At 39.8% G+C, this 23,498-nt stretch overlaps 1 protein-coding gene and 2 long non-coding RNA genes across 4 annotated transcripts in view; 2 read left to right on the plus strand and 1 right to left on the minus strand.

Annotated features, from left to right (window-relative positions):
• Positions 1 to 23,498, plus strand: part of LOC309474020 — a 55,890-nt gene that overhangs the window by 19,433 nt on the left and 12,959 nt on the right. The gene's annotated exons all lie outside the window — the stretch shown is intronic.
• On the plus strand, positions 5,568 to 7,196 carry LOC309513902. Its single transcript, XR_014211556.1, has 2 exons — positions 5,568 to 6,350; positions 6,969 to 7,196. It is a non-coding gene; the product is annotated as an uncharacterized lncRNA (long non-coding RNA).
• LOC309473954 (outer dynein arm-docking complex subunit 3-like) overlaps positions 19,849 to 23,498 on the minus strand; it is an 82,923-nt gene continuing 79,273 nt past the window's right edge. The window contains exon 6 of the mRNA XM_082136246.1: positions 19,849 to 19,954. Within this exon, the coding sequence (XP_081992372.1) occupies positions 19,950 to 19,954 (5 nt within the window). The 3' untranslated portion in view covers positions 19,849 to 19,949. The remainder of the gene's footprint in view (positions 19,955 to 23,498) is intronic.

The raw sequence follows: 23,498 nt of genomic DNA on the forward strand, positions 1-23,498 counted from the left end.
CAGCTTTTCGGCGATTTGGATCCGTTGAGCAGGCTCCGCACTGACAGTACGTCCCAGATCATCCAATGCGGTGAGAAAGTAAATTTCACTTCAGTTAAATCCCAGATGGACGTGTGACGAACTGAATCCTTCATAGACTCATTTAGTTATGAGTAAGTGATGAATACAGAAAGCGGCTAGTGCAGATTAATCCCAGCACAATGTTTGTAAACCAGCTACAACGTTCGCCTGGCCGAGAAAATTATCGATTTTACAGATCAGAGACATAGTAACCTAGCTTACTCAAAACAGGTCCAGTATCTCCGAGACAGCACCATTAAAAGACAGAAACATTAAACCACAAGGACAGAAATGTAGACGTGTAAAGACATGCTGCCATCTTGGAGACCTCCTTCTCCAGCACCGTCAGAGCCGACTGCACAACAAAAATTACTGTCAACCACAACTGATATGCAGGTGATTCTGTAACCACGGGCAATTTAACTGGATAGTACAAGTGAAAGAAGTGACAAAAGGTTTTTACTGATATAAAGGTTCATTGAACCCCACCTTAACAGGCATGTTCCTGAATGATGGATTCTCCATCCCACGGTCTTGAAAAACATCCTTGATTACTTGTTCCTCTCCCTGGAACAACCAAGACCAAGATATGCATCAAATACAGCTATAACGTGACTTAAAGGACAAGTTCGGTATTTTACACTTAAAGCCTTGTTTACAGATTGTTTCTGATGAAATAGAACGGTTAAGATTAAAATTTGGACACATGCTGCTTTCCCGAGAATTGAAACCTAAAATTCTCGGGACAGCAGTATGTGTCCAAATTTTAATCTTAACCGTTCTATTTCATCAGATGCGATCTGTAAACAGGGCTTTAAGTGTAAAATACCAAACTTGTCCTTTAAATGATATGGATATGTTTTAACATTACATGTGTGTGTTCATAATGTCTGACCTCAGCCAGTTTCTTGTGCATGTTTTCATTCTCATGTTTCAGCTGGACGATGGTTTCTGTTCTTCTCGATGACAGACAGACTGAGAGCTTTCAAAATACGCGCTTCTTTTTCTCTCTAGTGGACAGAGAGAAACATTCAGCGGCCATGCGAAGTTGGGTGTAATATCATGCAATATTAACTTTCTGTAGACTATTTTACTGAGCTCTTTATTCAATTTAAAAGTAATATAAATGTATTAAACAGCTATAGAAGCAACTTTGCTATATAATAACTCCAGGCTGACATTACAACACATTGCCATCCTTGAGAATACATGATTAATAAGAACAATAATAAGAAAACAATTGAAATACTCATTATTCCACTACTGCCGCAATATTACTGACTATTTAAGCAGGTTTTAAGTTAACGTTAACTGTTTCAGCTTAATTGGCGAAATCTGTAATAAAAAACTTAAGTTACCCAGAAGTTGAATTTTTCTCTGGAGCTCGGAAACTGGATTATGGATAGCTTGCTTATTGATGCCAGGCATTTTTATGAATAGTTATTATTTTATAAAGGTTTAAATAAAGATTTCTGTCTCTATCTGTGTTACCGCCAGTAATTTGAAACTTGTTTGTCTAAAACTCGTTGCTTAGCAACTCAACCACAGTGTAGCTGGACGTTGGCTCATGAATATTAATTAAGTGACATACCTTTATGCTCGAGAAAGTGGACATTACGTGCATGAGCTAATTAATATTTATTATTTTCTCAACCTGATCACATCACAGAATTATTTAATATATTGTAAGAAAAAATGAAGTGGACGTCGAAGATCTAAAAAAATGAAGTTTATTACAGCATAGTAGTGGCAAGGTACACAAAGCACCTTGGGTTCACCGGCGTCAGAATGAACCCCGAACATACCCAATCCTAAACCTTTTATCCTGGTCTTAATGTAAATGAAGTTGCTCTTCTCGCAACAGCTGTGGTCTGTATGTTAATGAAATTAAGACACCCCATGGTCCGTAGTGTCCCACAGAAGGTTCTCTGTTATTCTTTCAAATAAGAACAGCCAAAGGTTAAAGTGATAAGATTGTTTGAAGTCCCTGTAATCAAGATGGTTATTGGTTGCCCTCTGTGATACTATTTACATATTACTGAGATTGGATGTAATTGTCTCTATATGATAATTAAGCTATTTTAAGTGAAGGAACATTTTGATATATATATATATATATATATATATATATATATATATATATATATATATATATATATATATTGGAGTGGAAGTTGGGAACTGACCATAATTTCTTATAATATACACTCCGAAAAAAACAAGTACAAACTGAAAAATGGCTTTGTCACATGGATGCAAAATTCTTTCTATCAATCTTTTGGTCTTGTCCTAGTCCACTGTTTTCAGCCCCTCATTGGACTTCTTGAGGATGGGCAGTATCTCTGGCATGAAGTATGGTCTGTCCACTGTGCCATCATTGCGTTCAAGATCCTCCACTGTTGGAACAATTTAGGTTGAGGCAAACAATAGCATGATCTTAACATGAAACATTTGCCAAATAGTATAAATGCTAACAATGGAAGCATCACCTTAAGAGCAAAGAAAGGCTTGATCTCAACAAAGACTCTAGAGAGTTCAGTTTATTATGGAGATCACATTAACAACATGCAAAGATTGAGAAAAGTGAAGCACAGAGTTAGAAAAAGAGGCAATAGAGCGGCAAACAGCGACAAATATCAGGCATTGAAAAGGTTATAATCTGTCGATACAATAACCAGAGCAGACTAAAATATAGGGCAATACACCTTTTTTTTTTTAGTTCACTTACTTCAGGTGCTTTTTTCATGTTCTGTTACACTGCACCATGAAATGACCACATTAGGCATATCATTTTCACATTTTTCAGATACATTTCCACAAATTCTTACAAAATGACATTTTGGTCCCGGCTGGTATGACTGTAAACAGATGGGTTTTTTTTTTGTTGCTGTAAACATAGCGATACTGCAAAATCCTTTTGCGTTCTTCAAAATAATTAAGAGATTGATAAGTAACAATAATTAGGCACAAGTCGAGCACCTACATTACACTTTTACATGTCCTTACATTAAAATGTTCTACATAAATCACAAGTGCTATGTAAGCATATCTAATGGGGTTTAGGTCCACGTAAACAATTGTCATCCGTTCAATCAACTCATACTTTGAGTAAAAGACTGTTTCTGTCCTATGTGTCATGCCGTCCATTATGTGCGCCTCTTCAATGCTCTTGATTTAGTGACGTCTCTTCTTCTTGCTCCTGCTTAAAGGAACACGCTGACTTTTTGGGACTTTAGCTTATTCACCGTATCCCCCAGAGTTAGATAAGTCCATACATACCCTTCTCATCTCTGTGCGTGCCGTAACTCTGTCTGACGCACCCACCGCTAGCCTAGCTTAGCACAAAGACTGGAGGTAAACGGCTCCAGCTAGCACACTGCTCCCAATAAGTGACAAAATAACGCCAACATTTTCCTATTTACATGTTGTGATTTGTATAGTCAAAGCGTGTACAAATAACAAGGTCACATGAGACACAGACATCTTCTAACCGTATACATACTGGGAACTATATTCTCAGAAGGCGAAGCACTGCTACTTCTGCGGAGTAAATATGAGCTTCAAACATACAGTGACTGGGTTGAAATAATACAACGCTTTAGTGTAAATAATGATAAATAACTACAGTGGCGATTTGAAGGAAAGGCTGTTACTGTACCGTATAAGTCTCAGTACTGGCCAACACTAATGTGAATAATATACAGTATATTAACCCTGAGAATATAAATATACCGTTTCCAACAAAGTCCAGCATCTTTATTGTTCCACATTCATAATGGCAGTCAATGAACTTATGAGAATATATATCTGAATGACAGCATCAGTTTCTTCAGTTGTACTGATGTTGTTCACTCGATCTTATAGACTGTATCTGCATTTAAATGCCATTTGGATTAAACATGTTGATGTAATATCTGACATTTGAGACAGACAGCTGTTCTGCTGGATTCAGATTCAGAATCAGAATCTGGAGATATTCATAAATCATAGTTCATATATCGTTTATCGCCTCCATAACATAATTTGAGCGGAGGAGGACTTTTATTTTATTACTCTCAGTATTATCAGTGAAACTGTCATTTCAACTGGATTTGATTTTAATTTAATATGAGATTTTGATTCAATTTTTTTGCACTTGTCTCACACACGTCACGTGTTCCTGAAGAGAGATCGAGAGTCTGAAGCTCAACAGACGCAAAGTGAACAAATGCAAATGAGTTGAGGGCAAGTTTCTCTGCAGCAGGTGCAAAATGCCTTCAAACCATGAGAAACTGCACAAATTGAGCTGTTGCAGATCTACACTCTCTCTCACACACACACACACACACACACACACACACACACACACAGATGTGAGTTGAGAACAGCAGTGCCGTGCATGCGTACGTATCATAGACTGTAAAGAAATATGGACGTAGTGTCCGTGACGTCACCCGTAGGTTTCTGAAGGGCATTTTTGAAGCCTAAAGTGGGCGGAGCCGGCCGTCACCATATTGGCCTTGCGTCACTCCCGGATAACAGAAAATAGGCAAACAGGCGGGGCGTGAGTGGAGCTAAGAAGCCTGGCCATAAATATGAGCCTGGCTATCTGAAATCACCTAGCTCGACGTCATCGAGTTAGCTGATGATGTAAAGCCAATTAAAAGTTCCTATTTTTGCCCTTCGAAATATTATAATAGTTAAAAGACATGGCTACAAGTGAGACTGTGTATTACTTCGAGAGTGTTTGTGCGTGACAGTGATTTTTGTGCATAACGTTACATGTCAGTCACTCTTTCATGGTCCGTCAGCGCGGCATCGCTCAAGTTCGTAGAGAGCTTATTCAGTCCATTTTAAATTCTGAATTTGGCCGCCTCTCAAATTGGTTAAACCATATATTGCCTTTGAAGTGCAAGTAAATGCGCTAGAAAATCCGCGCTCATTCATGTGCATTTAATGCATGGACGGAGAAAGCGCCGACGCCTGCATGATTTCATCTGACAGTACATAAGCATATTATAATCCATCTGTTCCATGATAGCAGAACGAACGGGCCTTTATTGATGTTTTAAATTTGAAAACCCCAAAAAGCAAAGAAATTGTCAGACATCCATCCATGTTCACAGAGGAAAACAACTGAAATACAGCGCTGGTTGTTGTCTCAAACGATAACGACGGAATCCAAAGACGTGGGCTTTGTACCCAAGTATAAAATTTTATGAAATAATCCCGAAAAAAAGCACAAACACTGCAGAGAAGGCAAGTTCAGCAGCTAACATTTGCTGAGGTGAAGTGACGGCTAGTAACAGCAGACAAACGGCTAGCATTGACAGCGGCAATCCATCTGTCACTCAAGTGGCCACGCCCTTAAATTTAAATATTAATCAACTAAACGGACGAGTTATAAAAAAAATTCACCCCCCTCACAGTTGTTATGAAGGGCAAAATTAGCTGTATAAACCAAAACCACATAGAGATCCAGGCTGTAAACATGTTTTTTTCTGCTGTAAAGTTGGTAATTTTTAGAGCCCGACCGATAAATCGGCGGGCCGATATTATCGGCCGATATTAGGCATTTTTCAAACTATCGGTATCGGCATTTATAATGGCCGATAAATGAATATTTAAAAAATAAAATAAAAGCAGACGAAACACGCTTCAACCATGTTATGAGTGTTGGCGCTGCATAGTTTGTCCACCAGAGGGCACTATACAAGGAAGATCGCTCGGGCTAGAGGAGTGCATGAACAGAGTCCAGAGTTCACCTGAGTCGGGAGACGGCAGCGCCGGATGATTCTGTCAGCATTAAAGACTTTTAAAATAATTTAACTCGCGTTCATGTTTGAATGCCTTGTGTTTGTGATGCAAAAGACTATGCGCGCTAACCATTACCATAGTAAACGCTTGAAGATACGCATAGTGTAAAAACATAGTACGCTTGAAGAAATCCGACCAATCATAAAGGCTATCACAGTCATGTTTTTATTTTATCTGTCAGTAGCCTACGTCTCGTCTCTTTATACCGGACTAACATAAAATAAAGCAACTTTTTTTTCGGGAGCTTCCTCTGTTTCTCTGACTGAAAATATCTGTATGGGAGTCGAGAGAGTGCTAAAGCTCCTCAGGTCGTATTTTTGGTGGCATATATTTGTAGAAATTATCATTCTTTCTAAATGTGATGTAAATATGTCCTGTAACTACCAGATAAACAGTAAGTTAACAGACGCGACTGAAGAAGTAAGTGTGTCCTCTTTCTTTTGTGAAATTGTAACCTGTGGTAAAACATCGATGCTTGGGTTTTAAATATTCAAGTAAACAACAAAAATGCCAGCAAACGGCCGCTTTTATCATGTTTGTTTTCAACGCTGTTTCCAGTGATTTCTGATTAGTTTTCTGCCTAAATAAAGTAATGATTACTGTATTTATAACTAGCATATCTGTAGTTCCAGTTTTTGAATTGTAAAATGTAAGTTAGGCACGCGAGGAGTGAACATTTAGACATAGAGAAAAAGTATCAAACAGCCTGTGCATAAAAGTTAGCTTTTCTTTTACACGTGTGTGAAATCCAAGTGTGCGTTGCTGACTTCGTTTAACCGCAGCATTAACGAGTCACCTAATGTATTTAGTGCATCACTAAGTAGTAGATTTTAGAAGGCAGGCAGCAAATGATGATTGAAAATGGTTTGTTGTAGCTTGATGGAATAGATGGATAGAATTAAAAGAGTGCAGGTAAAGGGATAAGCAAGTTGACATTGTAATTATAAGGTAGCTTATAACATTGACATTTGGCAGACGCTTTTATCAAAAGCGACTTACATTGCATTTCAAGGTACACATTTACAATCTTATCAGTTCTTCACACACACACACACACACACACACACACACACAATTACATGATTTATTACTGTCAATATTAATAATAATAGTTGACTTTTTTGTTCAAAGGACTTTAAGTTTCATATCTTAAGTTTGTATTTTTATACATTATATTTATCAGAACTTTAATATATTCTGTTCTGTTGTGACAATAAAACAAACAAGTTTATTTTTAAACTGCATTATCATATTATTTTAGTAAGGCTGAGGACTCTTAAATAACGACAAATAACTAATGTTAGGGAAATCTGTTCATGTTTTGTTACGCGTTTCTGGATTTTTAAAAATATATATATATATATATATCGGCCGATATATCGGAATATCGGATTTTTAAATCACCAAATATTTGTATCGGTATCGGCCTTAAAAATCCTTTATCGGTCGGGCTCTAGTATTTTTAACATGAGGGAGATACAGATTTGACTCACTTCTGCAGCCAGGCCAAGCGGCCAGTTAATGAATTGCAGTTTAACTCACTTCCGTGTTGGTTTCAAGAGAGAGACGGGGAGGTTGCCACTTGGTACGTATACGTGTGTGTGCGTGTGTATGTCTGTTTGACTGTGTTGAGTGAGTGTGTGTGTGTAAGACTAAAACTATTGGTCCAAAAACATTTTCGTAAACTGAAATAAATGATACATTTTACCATAAATGAGAAACTAAAACTGAACAAAACTAACAACTGTTACTGAAAAACTAACCGAAATGAAATAATAATTATATAATTATAGTAATAAATAAGTATTTCCATCATTTCTAGACCTTATGCAAACACAACTGTACTTTAACACCAAGTAAGATAAGCATCATATATGAAACTAAACAAGACACCACAGATATTAGACAGGATACCACACTGAGCAGAAAACAGGAAAGAAAAACCAAATAGCCTAGCATGTCAAACCACAAACATTTGTCAGAATAGAAGAAAACTAAATGTCTGGTCTGAATAGAACACATGAATATATGAGTATAACTATGAGTATATGATATTAAAAGATGCAATAGACTAAAAGCATAAATGGATCAATACAAGAATGTGTGAAAGGATTAATCATAGAAATAACCATAAAAGAATAATCATACGCATAGTTTTTGTTTAACAAGATTTAATTTTTGTTATGAATGAGTATGAATGAATAATTTGTACTTTTAAGTTGCATTTGTTTGGTTCTTTGTTCAATCTCAAACAATTATTATAACTATAATTACTAAAACTAAATATATAAAAACTAAATAGAAATGTGTTCACAAAATAAAATCTAAACAAACACTTGCATGTTATTTGTGAGGCTTTATCAATGTGAGGCTTTATTTTTTAGGCTTTTGGCGCTATAGCGAGCGATAACAAACATGCGTCTTTCGGAAGAACATTGAAGCCGGAACTACTTCTCTCTCTGTGTGCGTCTATGACGAGTCACGCAGGTACTGGGCTACTCCGCAGCGATCCGAACCAGGGTAAAATAGTCTCAATGTAATCACTTATTATAGGTGTACCATAGTGATTCAGGATAAGACAAAAACACGGTTTGGAAAATGGATTCATGATGAACTCGCTCATTATATAAATTTTGAACAGAAAAAAGTTAAGGACTTTTATTTAATGCAAATTGCTCAAAACTTTTCAAAATATGATGCGACCCCCCACAGAGCTCGCTGAGGCCCCCTTGTGGGCCGCGACCCCCCTGTTGGGAACCGATGCTCTACACGACATCTGCTGCTCCATATCGCTGCGTATCTGCTAACCCTCCTAATGAACATCTATGGAAAAGTGCCAGATATAAGTGGCTGTGGATGTAGTGTAACACTCCAATAGAATATTTTGTGGAGTTTACACTATATGAAGAGAACAATTGTCCCGTTTCTGAAATTAACAGTATGGAGGAGAAATAACAAATGTCAACACAAATAGTTCATCAGAAAACCCAAGTGTATTATACAAAACAAACAAAAATAACAATATGTATACAATTAACAATTTCACAGCGTTTACAATAGTGTGCGTGCGTGCGTACGTGTGTGTGTGTGTGTGTGATAAATCCTTAAGTCCAGCGTGCTGCGCGCTAGGTGCAAAGATCAGATCCCACTGGTGGTGTGGAGAATCCGTGAGCAGTTTCTGACTGTTTAAAGTCTTCCAGGAAAGTAATCCATCAATTCAAGATACAGATACAATATCATATATTGATGATGATGATTAGTGCACAACAAAAGGGTTAAATATATCATATATTTTTATTGACAAGAACACATTTCCTTTGCCAACACTTAGCGTCAGATAACTTAAAGACATTACTATACGCTGATTTCACGCAGCCGTTATTTTGAAATCGAAAGCGAGGCTCCGGTGGGAAGAAAACCGGAAGTGTCGCCTTTAATCACAGGAGAGTCGGTAATGCGATGGCGTATTGTTGTGTTTAATGATATTGTGTCAATTCTAAAAATGTACAAACATTTCTTTCATACTTTAGACTATATACAGTGAAATTCATTTATAAATAAAATATTTTTTTTATATATAATTCAGAATGTAAAAAACGAAGCAGGAATGAACTATATACATATCCTATATTGGATATTAACATCCAATAGTGTAAATCGCGGCAGCAGCTTCAGGTTGGTAATCCAAGGCATTGTTGTTTATCTTTACTTCCGGGGTTCTTCCAACCGGAGCCTCACTTTCGATTTCAAAATGGCAGCTGCGTGAAATCAGCGTATTGCTACATTGCTATGCCATTGCTACACTTTCTATGACTGCTCCAGAGACGACTTGTTGCTAATTTTGCTCATACACACACCCACCCACCCACACACACACACCAACCTGGACCTGGAGGTGGACACACACACACAGACTCAGACACACACACCAACCTGGACCTGGAGATAATAATAATAATGTCTAGTCTGATTAATAATAATAATAATGTCTAGTGAGTCTGGTTCGATTCTGATTCGGTTACTTGCGCTTCGTGAGGCGTAACTTACACGCACACACACGCAAGGTCTCTCGCCTCCTCTCTCGCTACGTATGCGCGCTCTTGCTCGCTCGCTCTAGATTCCGGGAGATTTTAACTAATTTGCGGGCATCAGGGAGCCGCTATCAACATGCGGGAGACTCCCGGAACTTCCGGGAGAATTGGGATGTCTGCCGTTGCCATGATTTTTGGAATGACTGATCGCGAGAGGAAAAAATGACGTTAGTCGCATAACATTGGATAATGTAAAGAAACGGCGTCATTTCGCAATAGTTTTTTATCGATATTTAGAAAAGAATCGCAAAAGTTTTGCGCGAATCTGTAATGGAAACGCGACAGCGTTTAACATAGACTAACTTCTCAGAGTTATGTTGTGCAACAGTGTTCATTATACTGTGATGAATGTGGGGATTTATCTTTGTGTTCGGCTTTGATGCCGCCCATTTGAACCTTTCTGCAGCACTTTGTCGTATTGACTGAAGACAGGGATAATTGATTTCACCTGGAATAGAGGATATTTAAGAGAGGAGAGGTGAGAGAATGGGCTCTCGACAGTGGTGAACGTGACTGGCTTTTCCGGGCTCGGCAAATAAATGGGTACGCTTGGTGTTGCTCGAGACCGTTAGGGTTTGTCCGGCAACGAAGATAGCTAGATAGATTGTATCGGTGTAGTTAGATAATTGTGGGACGGGTGTAGGAGCGCTGGCCACATATACTTCGGGTACGCTGGACTGGGGACGTGCTGATTTTTCCACTTGATAAACTGCTTGCTGTTTGATCACGATTGCTATTGTGCCGTGCGGGGCTGAGGATAACCACTGGAGTGCAGTGTAGTGACGTTTTTGGAGTTTCACTTGTGTATCGCCGTTTGCCTTAGTGGGAGCGTACTGAGTAAATGTTTGTTCAACTTCTTTAAATGCTGCTTTACATAATGAGTATATTTTTCTAAATTAACTTGTCAATAAAGTGATTATTTCCATAAAGTCTGGTGTGTGATGTACCCTCTGTCCTCCAGAAAATTTGGTTAAACCTCTTAAAAATAGAAAGGTTTACTACACTGGTGGCAGCGGTGGGACGATAAATAAATAAATAAATATGGAGGGAGGGGGTATGTCTGTGTCCCAATTAGGGGCGAGTTCATCGGTTTCAAATGGTGATATGATAGCTGCTAACTCTAATGTAATTTCAGTTCCTCGCCCCCTTTTCATGCCAGAAACATTTACTGGGGTGGGACGGGAATGGTCTGAACAATTTGAGATGGCGGCGCAAGTAAATGGGTGGGATAATGAGCTTAAGTTAAAGTTTATGTCTTTATTATTTTCGGGTCGAGCCAGGGATATTTATGGTGGACTTCCTTATGAAGCAAAGAATAATTATGTTCTTTTAAAAGATGCAATGGGTAAGTGTTTAGAGCCTTGTGAGAGTGCAGACTGGAATCGGGTGAGCTTTTCCTCCCGACGTCGGCTCCATAACGAGACTGCTCGTGAGTTTGGTAATGCATTAAGACGCTTGATTTATAAAGCTTACCCTTCTGCTGATGGTGCTACGCAAGATTTACTGGCTCATGATCACTTTGTTGCACACGTAGGTAGCGGTGACATACGTATACATTTGCGTAGTGCAAAACCTGCCACTTTGGAAGGCGCAATTAATTTAGCATCTGAATTGGAACTTATTCGGAATTTAGAACATACACATTGTTCAGATTCTAAAGTTCGTGGTCTGAGTCTGCAGAATTCATCGGATAAGGTTGAAGTTTTACTGGGCATAGTGGAGGAGTTGCGTCAGGAGGTTAAGGCTTTACAAGTTACTGTAAAGGATATACAGGTGAAGTCTGCACGCACCACTCCTCTGAAAAATTCATCTGAGCCACAGGACCGTTTTCGGACCGAAGCATGTTGGGAATGCGGTTGTACTAGACACTTGCGCAGAAATTGCCCTTATTTGCAGGGAAACTAGAGGGGGCGGGCACAACAGGCCAAATGTCTGCCCCCACGACTGTGTCTGATAAATTGGCCTCAGTTTCTTCAACCGATGCTGGAGTTTTTCTGACTGGTAAAGTAGGTGGGTGTGAAACACGTTTATTGATTGACACTGGTGCACAGGTTTCTATTGTACCCAAGCAGTTTTGGCTAAAAGTAACTAATGGGGGGTCCTGTTTAGATGGATATCAGGGCAGAGTAGCTGTGGCGAATGGTGGAGAAATGGTAATTTTGGGTCGTTGGCAGACTGTATGTCAATTTGATTCTTTGGCTGTTGTCGCTGAGTTTTTGGTGGCTGATGTTACCCCCCAAGAATTACTGTTGGGTACAGACTTTCTTTCCAAATTTGGGGCAGTTATTGATCTGGGTGAAAAATGTTGCCGGTTAAAGAAGCTCCCCTTGTTTAGTGAAGATGGTAGTGGACAACCTAAGGTAGTTAGGGTGCAGGCAGATATTATGATTCCTCCTCGTACTGAAGCTATTGTACCTGGTAAAGTAGAAGGACTTCTTCCACAACATTATGAGGGTATGGTGGAGCCTTTCTCCATCATGCTCCCAACATGTGACGTTTTGGTAGCTCGAGTGGTTTGTAAGGTTGAGGAAGGGGTTGTGCCAGTGCGAGTCATTAATGTGTCAGAAGATAATTGTGTTTTAAAGCAAAATATGAAGATTGGCACTTTTTTTCCCGATGTAGAGGTAGGGGATAGTGCGTTGACTACCAAAGTGAATGAGTCAATTTCCTCCCCTCCTTTGACTGTAGACTATTTAGTGTCACATTTTGGGTTGAAGGATCGGGGGTTTAATTCTAGTCAGATGCGGGCAATTGCGGAGTTATTACATCGTAATGCGTCTGTATTCAGTAAGGGGGATAATGATTTGGGGAGAACTCATCTTGCTTTGCACAAAATAGATACTGGCTCTGCACAGCCTGTTAAATTGCCCCCTCGGCGTGTACCTTTGCACCTCCAGCAGGAGGTTGTTGAGCAGATAAAACAGATGCAAGATAATGACATTATTCGTCCATCATGTAGTCCGTGGGCAGCACCTGTGGTTTTGGTCAGAAAAAAAGATGGCAGTCTTCGTTTTTGCGTAGATTATCGTAAACTAAATGACGTTACAAGGAAGGATGCATATCCCCTCCCTAGGATTGACGATGCTCTCGATAGCCTAACAAATGCCTGTTGGTTTTCTACTTTAGACTTGGCAAGTGGCTACTGGCAGGTGGAGGTGGACCCTCAGGATAGACCTAAGACTGCATTCATTTCTCGTCAGGGTTTATTTGAATTTAACGTTTTAAGTTTTGGGTTATGTAACTCTCCAAGCACTTTTCAACGCCTGATGGATGTTGTTTTGGCTGACCTGCAGTGGACCACTTGTTTAGTGTATCTAGATGACATCATTGTTTTTGGGCGAACCTTTCAAGAGCATCTTCAGAGGTTGGATGAGGTTCTTTTGAAACTTCGTCATGCTAATCTTAAGGTTAAACCTTCCAAGTGTACCCTTTTTTCCTCCCAAGTGCAATACCTGGGTCACGTGATATCTTCTGAGGGAGTAATGGCAGATCCATCTAAGGTAAAAGCAGTACGGGCTTGGCCTACACCTAAAACCCAGACGGAGGTGAGAAGTTTTGTAGGATTAGCCTCCTATTATAGAAGATTTATTAAAGGGTTTGCTGAGATTGCTCGCCCTTTACATCAGCTCACCGAAAAGGGAAAAAGATTTGGTTGGGGGGAGGACTGTCAAGAGGCCTTTCAACAATTAAAAGCTAGTCTTATTAGTGCTCCCGTTTTGGCCTATCCAGACCCTAAAAAGCCATTTATTTTAGACACTGATGCCAGTGATGTGGGAATCGGGGCTGTATTGTCTCAAGAGGATGGGGGTTTGGAGCGGGTGGTGGCGTATGCTAGTAGAGCTTTGACTAAACAAGAACGGAAGTATGCCACCACAAAGAAGGAGCTGCTTAGTGTGGTAACTTTTACAAAGCACTTTAAACATTACTTGCTTGGGAGGGAGTTTTTGTTGAGAACTGATCATAGTTCATTGCGCTGGCTGCATAACTTCAGTGGGGTGGAGGGGCAGTTGGCTCGCTGGTTAGAGCAACTGGCCAACTTTCAATATAAGATCATTCATAGACCGGGGAAGCAGCATGCCAATGCTGATGCTCTCTCAAGGCTCCCCGGATCTGGGAGTGGAAGCAACAGGGAGGAGAGTGGTAATTTCCCTCAGTCTAAGGTACAAGTTACAGTAGTTCGAGCAGTGAGTGAGGCTGATGGAATGGGGGGTCCCATAAGGGAAATGCAGGAGATCGAAGATGATTTGGTTAAGGCTCAGCAAGAGGACCCAAATATTCGGCTGCTTATTCAGTTGAAAAATGGGTCAGGGGATGATTGTAGGGAAGCTGAGCTAAACCCTGCCCTTGTTAAGTATTTGCCAGTGTGGGACCAATTGCAGATCCAGAATCAGCGGTTGGTGAGGATACCTCCAGCAAATTCCGACGCTGTTTCGGCAATACAGGTGGTTTTGCCTAGAAGTCTGGTTCCAGGGGTGTTGTCCATGCTGCATAATACATCCACTGGGGGGCATTTAGGGATCCATAAGTTACAAGCTAAGGTGAAGGATCGTTTTTATTGGCCTGGGTGGTTTGGGGATGTTAAAAAATGGTGTAGTGAGTGTCATGATTGCGCTTCTCGAAAGGCTCATGGAAAGGCCCCTTGTGCCCCTCTTCAGATGTCTGTTGTATCCCGCCCATATGAACGTGTGGCTGTAGATATACTGGGCCCATTACCAGAGACTCTAAATAAAAATAAGTATATTTTAATTATTGGTGATTATTTTTCTAAATGGACCGAAGCATTCCCTCTTCCTAATCAAGAGGCTCAGTCCATTGCTAGAGTGTTGGTAGAGGAGTGGGTGTGCCGGTATGGAGTACCGCGGAGTTTGCATTCGGATCAAGGGAGAAACTTTGAGTCTAACCTGTTTAAGGAGTTGTGTAGATTGCTGCAAATAAACAAGTCTCGTACTTCTCCGTATCGCCCTCAATCTGACGGGCTAATAGAACGGTTTAATCGCACTTTATTATCAATGCTTTCATTGTTTGTGGATGAAAATCAGATGAACTGGGATAGGTTGCTGCCATATGTGATGATGGCCTATCGTAGTAGTGTGCAGACAAGCACTGGGTTTACACCGTATAAGGTGTTATTCGGGCAGGAGATGGTCCTTCCAGTGGATATTATGTTGGGAGTAGATAATATGCAGAAATTTCAGTCTGTAAATGAATATGTGGCTGGAGTAGCAGAAAGTTTATCTACAGTGGTAGAAGCAGTAAAAAGGCATCAGAGTCAAGCGTCTCAGCGACAGAAGACATGTGCTGATTTTCGAGCAAATTTCCACTATTATGTAGTTGGTGAATTAGTTTGGATTCAAAACAAAGCACGTAAACGGGGTGTGTGTCCTAAGTTGCAGAGACGATTTAAGGGGCCATTTAAAATCTTAGAAAGGGTGTCGGATGTGCTGTATAGAGTACAGCTCTCAGAGGGGGGTTCTGAGAGTGTTGTGCATTTCAATCGAATGAAACCTTATGTTGCTTGTTCTGTTTCAGAATCTATGGGGCAGGATGACCAAATTACTCCTGTGGACCGGGCTGCTGAACGACACCCGGAGGTCCAAAGCCGTGCAGAAGGACATGATTTCATATGGGGGTATCATCAACCTGCTGTTCCAGAGGCTGTCCAGACAAGAGAGAAGCCTGCTGCATTTAGCATCGAAGGAAATCCACTATCGAAGTCTTCTGTGGAAGGTGGTCTTTCCAGGGGAAATGTAAATCCTGCTCCTGTGGACACCGGTTTAGGTGAGATGCAGCAGGAGAGTGGGCACCAGAGGATGGAAGTTGGAGGCTCCCTTCCAGAGCTATGTCCACAAAGGATGCAGCCAGCTCGTTCTCGGAGACCACCAGCTTGGTCTAAGGATTATAATTTGATGTGACTCGAGGACGAGTCCGGTCTACCCGAGGGGAGGGGATAGTGTGATGAATGTGGGGATTTATCTTTGTGTTCGGCTTTGCCGCCCATTTGAACCTTTCTGCAGCACTTTGTCGTATTGACTGAAGGCAGGGATAATTGATTTCACCTGGAGTAGAGGATATTTAAGAGAGGAGAGGTGAGAGAATGGGCTCTCGACAGTGGTGAACGTGACTGGCTTTTCCGCGCTCGGCAAATAAATGGGGACGCTTGGTGTTGCTCGAGACCGTTAGGGTTTGTCCGGCAACGAAGATAGCTAGATAGATTGTATCGGTGTAGTTAGATAATAGTGGGACGGGTGTAGGAGCGCTGGCCACATGTTCCCGGAGCGGTTTTAAGAGCTGCGTTGCACAAAGAGACATTGTGATTCCCAAAGAGAAACGTGCTGCACAAAGAGGACTAATTAATGCCAGTTCCATTATGATTAATCGCTGCGACTGTGGGACGGGAATAACTTGAAGAAGAGCGCGTGCTGTCTCTGTGGACAAATTCGGCACGGCTGATTCCTTTCCCTAGACCTCGGGATGGGGTCTTGTCTCCTGGAAACGGGGAAGTGGTTTATATTTTAATATATCATGTGTGGTGTGAGTGTGAGTGTGACTGTTGTGGTTTCAGAGTTTTAGACGTTATATGGACATTATACTTCGGGTACGCTGGACTGGGGACGTGCTGATTTTTCCACTTGATAAACTGCTTGCTGTTTGATCACGATTGCTATTGTGCCGTGCGGGGCTGAGGATAACCACTGGAGTGCAGTGTAGTGACGTTTTTGGAGTTTCACTTGTGTATCGCCGTTTGCCTTAGTGGGAGCGTACTGAGTAAATGTTTGTTCAACTTCTTTAAATGCTGCTTTACATAATGAGTATATTTTTCTAAATTAACTTGTCAATAAAGTGATTATTTCCATAAAGTCTGGTGTGTGATGTACCCTCTGTCCTCCAGAAAATTTGGTTAAACCTCTTAAAAATAGAAAGGTTTACTACAATACTAACCATTCAACTCCGGATTGATTCTGGAATCTTCGGCTTCGCTGGGGGAATAAGCATTAAGCACCGGCAACAATCCGTCCTCTAACTAACGCATGCTCATGTTTTGATTCAGATCGTGCTCGAAGAGGAGGGGGCTAGTCGTGCCTCCGTTGTCAGTTTGTGAGAGAGAGAGAGAGGGAGGAGGGAGCAAGCTGCGCGCAGCTCTACAATAAAATAAAATGTTACCCATATTAAAATAGTAAAAAAAATCGGAATCAATCCATGGCGGTCAGCGTTGGTATTGTGGCGGGCCGCCACAAATTAATGAATGTGTGGGAAACCCTGTAATCAACACTGAGAAGGTTTGAGCTCCACTGAAGGACTTCATATTGTCATTAAAGCTGCTTATGGGCTAAACATTCATTTTCTTCACAGGGATTGTGAGAGACATTGTTACTTCAATGTATATGTAATGAGTGATTATAATCAAGGTATTAATCAATATTTTTCCTTCTAAATATCAAATGAGTTAAATGACTTCTCTGGGGATTTTACTTTGTTATAGAAGTTACCAGTGTGATTACTGAAATGTTCTTTTCATGTATTCTTTAATGTCTGTGTTTGATATCTGAATGCAATAACAGTGCTTGCTCATTTAGCCCGGCTTCCAGAAATGAAATATGGATTTGTTTTGTGTTTGAGAAAGGTCTTCAACGTGTTAAAACATAGGGTCATTGAAGCCAATAGTTTAAGGGACCATTTCTTTGAAAAAAACCAAAATACAATAACAGCAACTTGACTAATCATTGTTCCTCACCTCCTCTTCCTCTATCTCCTTCAGGATGGTTGCCAGATCTTTGCCCTGTAGTTCCTCCTTCAGCAGCATCAGTTTCTGCTCAACCTCAGACAACAGCTGCAGTGTTTGTTCTTCTGAGTCTGGAGTCAGCTGTGGTGTCGGACCCTTCATCTGCCAGAGACCAAGAGGAATGCTCAGACATTTCATGCATGCATCATTTGAATGTAAAATTAAAATTAAAGGGATGGTTCAGAGTAAATTCAACCCAGGGTCCTTTGCACCATGACCTCAAGCCAAACACCCCTGGAATGCTTGAGGTCATGGTGCAAAGGACCCTGGGTTGAATTTACTCTGAACCATCCCTTTAATTTTATGAAGAATACTTTCTGTGCACCAAAAAAACCAAAATGTCAACTTTTTGAAGAAGAAGATGGCTTAGTGTACAGCCGAATGGCTTAGTGCAGGTGCTAATGGATCAAGGTTGATCAGTTTGCCCTTCTTCTTTGTAATGCAAGTCTTTGGTCAATGGTTGCTTGGTCAATGATTGACTCCGACTGCTGCTTCAGCTTGACACGGGTGATGACATCCTCATCATTGCTCCTGTTGTCCTCATCTGTTGACAGAAAAGACATCCAGGTGTGTTAGGTGTGTGTCACCTCTGTCTGCTAAACGTAATAGTTCTGTTATTGTTCCATATGGATCAACAGCATTCATAGTTCCCATGTACCAGTAGGCCAGTCTCTCAGTCACACACACAATCACACGTAAACGTGATCTGGCCTTTGAGACATTAACAAATCCACCACCACTCTGTACAACAGAAGGGTGAGCTTTAACTTCCACACAGTGTACAGATTAAGGAATGGAACTAAATCAGAACAGCACAGGTGAACATCTTGATAAGAGGGAGCTTTTGAACTGTGTACATCAAAAAACACATGGCCGTTCCTGGTCAAGAGCTTTCCAAGTTCACAAATCAGTGATCACTGGTGCAAAATGAAAATCAGAGTGCCCAAGATAAAGAAGTATAATGGGAAAAAAAGTTTTAAACACATACAGTATGCCAAGTTCTTAGATATACTGTATGTAATCTTTGTATCCGTGTTGATTTCATATGGCTTTTATGTTCAACAAGAAGTTTAAATTTAACAAATGTCATGTGGTGTAACCATCAAGTAAAAACTAATAGCATATTTTATTTATACCTCGATGAATGATAAAATATATTTTTCAAGCTAAAAATTATTTGTAAATATATCAAGTAGGATTTTTTATTGAGGAGTTTTTTTTTTACTATATGATATGTGTGACTTCACGCCCCAAAAAGCTTAATTCAGATATAAGACACATGTATGGAAGCCCATTTCCGCCATTAAGCAATAATTATGAGATAAGAAGTCAGTTATGGCATAACAAATTTAAATGATCAAGAAAAGTCATAAGTATTACAAAGCGTTGAAATTATGAGATAAAAAGTCAATTATGGCATAAAAATTTAAATTGTCAGGAAAAGTCACAATTACAAAAAGTTTTAATTAAAATATAAAAAGTAAATTATAACATAAAAAGAGTAAATGAAAACAAAAAGTTATAGAAAAAAAATCATAATTGTGATAAAACATTTAGACTTTTTATCTCATAATTATGACTTGGTATTTCACCAAAGCATGATTTTTTTTCTTATGTGGCAGAAATGAGATTCCATGGTGATATGAGCTAGTGTCTCACCATCAAAAGAGTCCTGTTTCTGGTCCTCACGGAACTGAATGCGCGTGTTATCCTTGGGTAGATCTTCTGCTATCTTGGCAAGGAACTGCAAAGGGTCATGAAATAAACAACATATTAGTAATATTAGTAAGCGTTATTTTACAACTTCCAAAAAAGTAAAATATGACATATATTCCTAAAGTAAACAAAACAGTCAATGTTTCACTAGTTACAAATCTTCTACAAGCCAAAATACAATAACAGCAACTTGACTAATCATTACTGTCCATTTTGTTTTTTTTGGTGCACAGAAAGTATTCTTCATAAAATTAAAGGGATGGTTCAGAGTAAATTCAACCCAGGGTCCTTTGCACCATGACCTCAAGCCAAACACCCATGGAATGCTTGAGGTCATGGTGCAAAGGACCCTGGGTTGAATTTACCCTGAAACCAGGGGGTTTATGTATTTGACAAGATTCATTAGTACCAGTGGTATGTGTTGAAGTTTTTCACTGAGGTGCTTCACTCCTGCTTTGGCAGCGTTCAGTGCATGTTTGAGTCCGTACAGACGATCTTTAGCTGCATCACGGCGCTGCTGCGTCTGCTCAAGCTGCTGCTGAAGCTCACAAACCTGCAGAGAGCTGACCGAGGACAATAATGTTATGTTACTATTCAGTCACAATAACAGAGAATGTGAAGTGATATCATATTCACACTGTCTACAATGTCTGCTCTTACCTTGAGAGTTCAGTTTCTACTGAGTATTTCATATCCTGAAGCTGAGTTTGAAGCATATTCCTCTCTTCCTTCAGTGGAAGCAGCAAACTCTCATTTTCTGCCTTCATCTTCAACAAACGTTCCTGTGTTTTTCTCCGAGAGATAAACAGGCCCACTAGTTCCTATTACAAGAGAAATCAGGAATACACATTGCTTAACACAAGAACAGAATAAACATTGCTTAACAAGGAGTAATCTATAATATACTTCAATGTATATGTAATGAGTGATTATAATCAAGGTATTAATCAATATTTTTCCTTCTAAATATCAAATGAGTTAAATGACTTCTCTGGGGATTTTACTTTGTTATAGAAGTTACCAGTGTGATTACTGAAATGTTCTTTTCATGTATTCTTTAATGTCTGTGTTTGATATCTGAATGCAGTAACAGTGCTTGCTCATTTAGCCCGGCTTCCAGAAATGAAATATGGATTTGTTTTGTGTTTGAGAAAGGTCTTCAACGTGTTAAAACATAGGGTCATTGAAGCCAATAGTTTAAGGGACCATTTCTTTGTTAAAGCCTTACTTTCCAGTTAGACTAAAGTGTAGCTCTCCTTGAGAGAAAGAATGCATTATCTTGATGTTTTGAGAGGACTCTCCTGTTTATAGTTAGAGCCTGGCCAAATCCAACCTTAGAGAAGCTGTGTGTCGGTGTGTGTGTGTGTGTGTGTGTTAGTCTTCTTGGTTACAGGTTAAGGAACCACTGGCATTATTGGAGATTGACTGAGTTATTGTTCTGGACATGCTGGCGCCCAGCAATGCAGATCTGTGACCTGGAAGGTCACGACGTGTCTAACTTCAGGGTCTGAGTGTCAGCGGCATAATCGATAGAGATATGCTTCCGTCTATATGTATATGTGTGGAAAATTACTATGTTTATCTATTTCTTAGCCAATCAGAAACTGCAACCTGAATAAAGGACGTAGCTTAGACCTTGGTGAAGGGTATAACTGCTGTGTGTGTGTGTGTGGTGTAGGATATAACTGCTGTGATCTTTGTAACTGTAAGTGGGGCGGCCTACGAACTACTGTGTGAGTCTTGAAGCTGAACTTCTGCTGATGAAACTGCAAACTATCTTCAGTAAAACTTTTCTTTAATTTATTATAATTCTGACTCCGGGGTCTTCTTTCAAACATCTGGTCCTTGTGTCCTAAACTGTTACTCCCCTAACACACTGAAAACAGTTGAATGTTGTGTTGTGTGTCCTCACCCGTGGGTCTGTGACTCCAGTGGCCTCTCTGATTTGCTGGAAAGCTTCCTCAAAAGGAGAGATGGCTTCCACTTCTTCTACTGCGTTGGCCTCGCTGCTCAGCTCGTCGGGGAGCTATTTTTCAACATTGATAATAATAAGAAAGGTTACTTGAGCACCAAATCCATATTAGAATGATTTCTGAAGAATCATGTGACATTGAAGACTGTATATGATGCTGAAAATATAGCTTTGCATCACAGGCATAAATTATATACTTAAATAGAAAACAGTTATTTTAAATTGTAATAACATATTTCGCAACATTACTTTATTTCTCATCAAATAAATGCAGCTTTGGTGAGCATAAGAGACTTAATATCGTAATTATTCCAAGCTTTTGACCGGAAGTGTATATACTTATAAATAGTTGAATTGTCTATTTTATTTTATTGTTGTGAGCTTTGCAGCATGCTAACACAAAGCTCTATTAACATCAATTGGGAGTCCAGTCTCCTGTGCACTTCACATGAGAAGTGCTATTAGTATGACACACATATCTTTATGCTTATTAGAGTATTACATTGTTATCTGATGTGTGATGGATGATGCTCGCTCTTCTCTTCCTCTCCTTTGCCTGAGCAATCCTCTCCTCCTGCTGCTTCTTGTAGAGGGAGAGGATTTTCTCTCGCTTTCTGCGCTCTCTGCACACTAGGGCTGCATCTAACGATTATTTTTGTTGTCGATTAATCTATCGATTATTTCTTAGATTAGTCGACTAATCTAACGATTATTTTTCCGATTAATCTAATGATTATTTTTGGGATTAGCTGATTTATCCATTGGCAAACTTTCCAATAAATAATAAGTACAACAATATATCAGCTGTATTTTGAAGAGGGTAGTGCATCTGTATATTATTTTAACATGAAATCTATGAATGATGACAAAAAAAAAATTCTTTCAGAAAGGGTAATTGTCATTTTATTATGAAATATGCGAACAGGAAGCATTTTAAACTTTATTTTTAACTAATGGTACTATTGAAAAAAATGTAAGATACACAGGCCCATTTAGGAAATGTGTTTACTATAATCTGTTATTAATTACCGTAGTGGGAGTATGATTTACTCAATTAACTTGTCCGAAAATGCACTTGTGTTTATCTGCAAAAAGGTTCACATACACTAGATTGCAGCCTATAGGCTACTGTTAATGTTAATATAACGTTAGTCGTTTGTTTTTAAAGTCTACATTAGAGACCTGCGCAGGACGGATTTCTCCCTTAATAATTCCTAAAAAGCTGACATCTCAGTTCATCGCGATCTCACAGATTAACTCTGTTATTATCAATGAAACTGGCTGCACAATGAATCTTTCATAATATCTACACTTTGTTTGCTATAATCAGATGATTTGCCAGTATGCAGAATTCAGCACTGAACAAAAAGTCCATTTTGAGCGGTGAGGGGATTCTAGCATAAATGCATCTGATTGGCGTTCAAGAAATCAACACATATGTCTGTGATTGGCTACATTGTTCAACGCTGCAAACATGTTATAAATAGATAGAGACTCTGGCCTGTAAATCGTTTCTATTTTGTTTTAGTTGTTCTTGTTGCTTTTGTCAAACAGATGAATGACAATTTATTCGTTTTTAGATGTTCAATGTATAGATAATTCTATTTTGCGGGAGTTCCGCGAATCGTTTTATTCTCCCGCAACCAGCACACACACGAGTGCATTACCGCCCGCGCCCGGCCATCAGATCTATGTTCCCGGCTCCCGCGCCGCACTCTGTTGCGTTGTGACCCGCGGGAGTGCAGGTCTCTAGTCTACATGTGCATACACAACTTTTAAAAACTGGCAAATGAAAGCTTCGTTAACAGATTTAAGTTTAAGTTATAAATTAAAGTCCATTTTATTGTCACCGAATGGGGCATAGTTTGCATAGTGAAAGCACCTTTCTGTTCGGCCGTAGTGGTAAAGTATTCCCATACTTTGGATGATCGTGGTCTGTCATTTTCACCATGAGAGGGAGCAGAAGCCGCCATTACTCGATATTTAAACGTAAATAATTACGCGTCGACGCATTTCATGCGTGTCGACGTATTTTCATAGTCGACGTAATCGATGACTTCGACGCGTCGTTGCGGCCCTACTG

This window comes from Leuciscus leuciscus, assembly GCF_965113295.1.
Source record: "Leuciscus leuciscus genome assembly, chromosome: 14".
Classification (NCBI taxonomy): domain Eukaryota; kingdom Metazoa; phylum Chordata; class Actinopteri; order Cypriniformes; family Leuciscidae; genus Leuciscus; species Leuciscus leuciscus.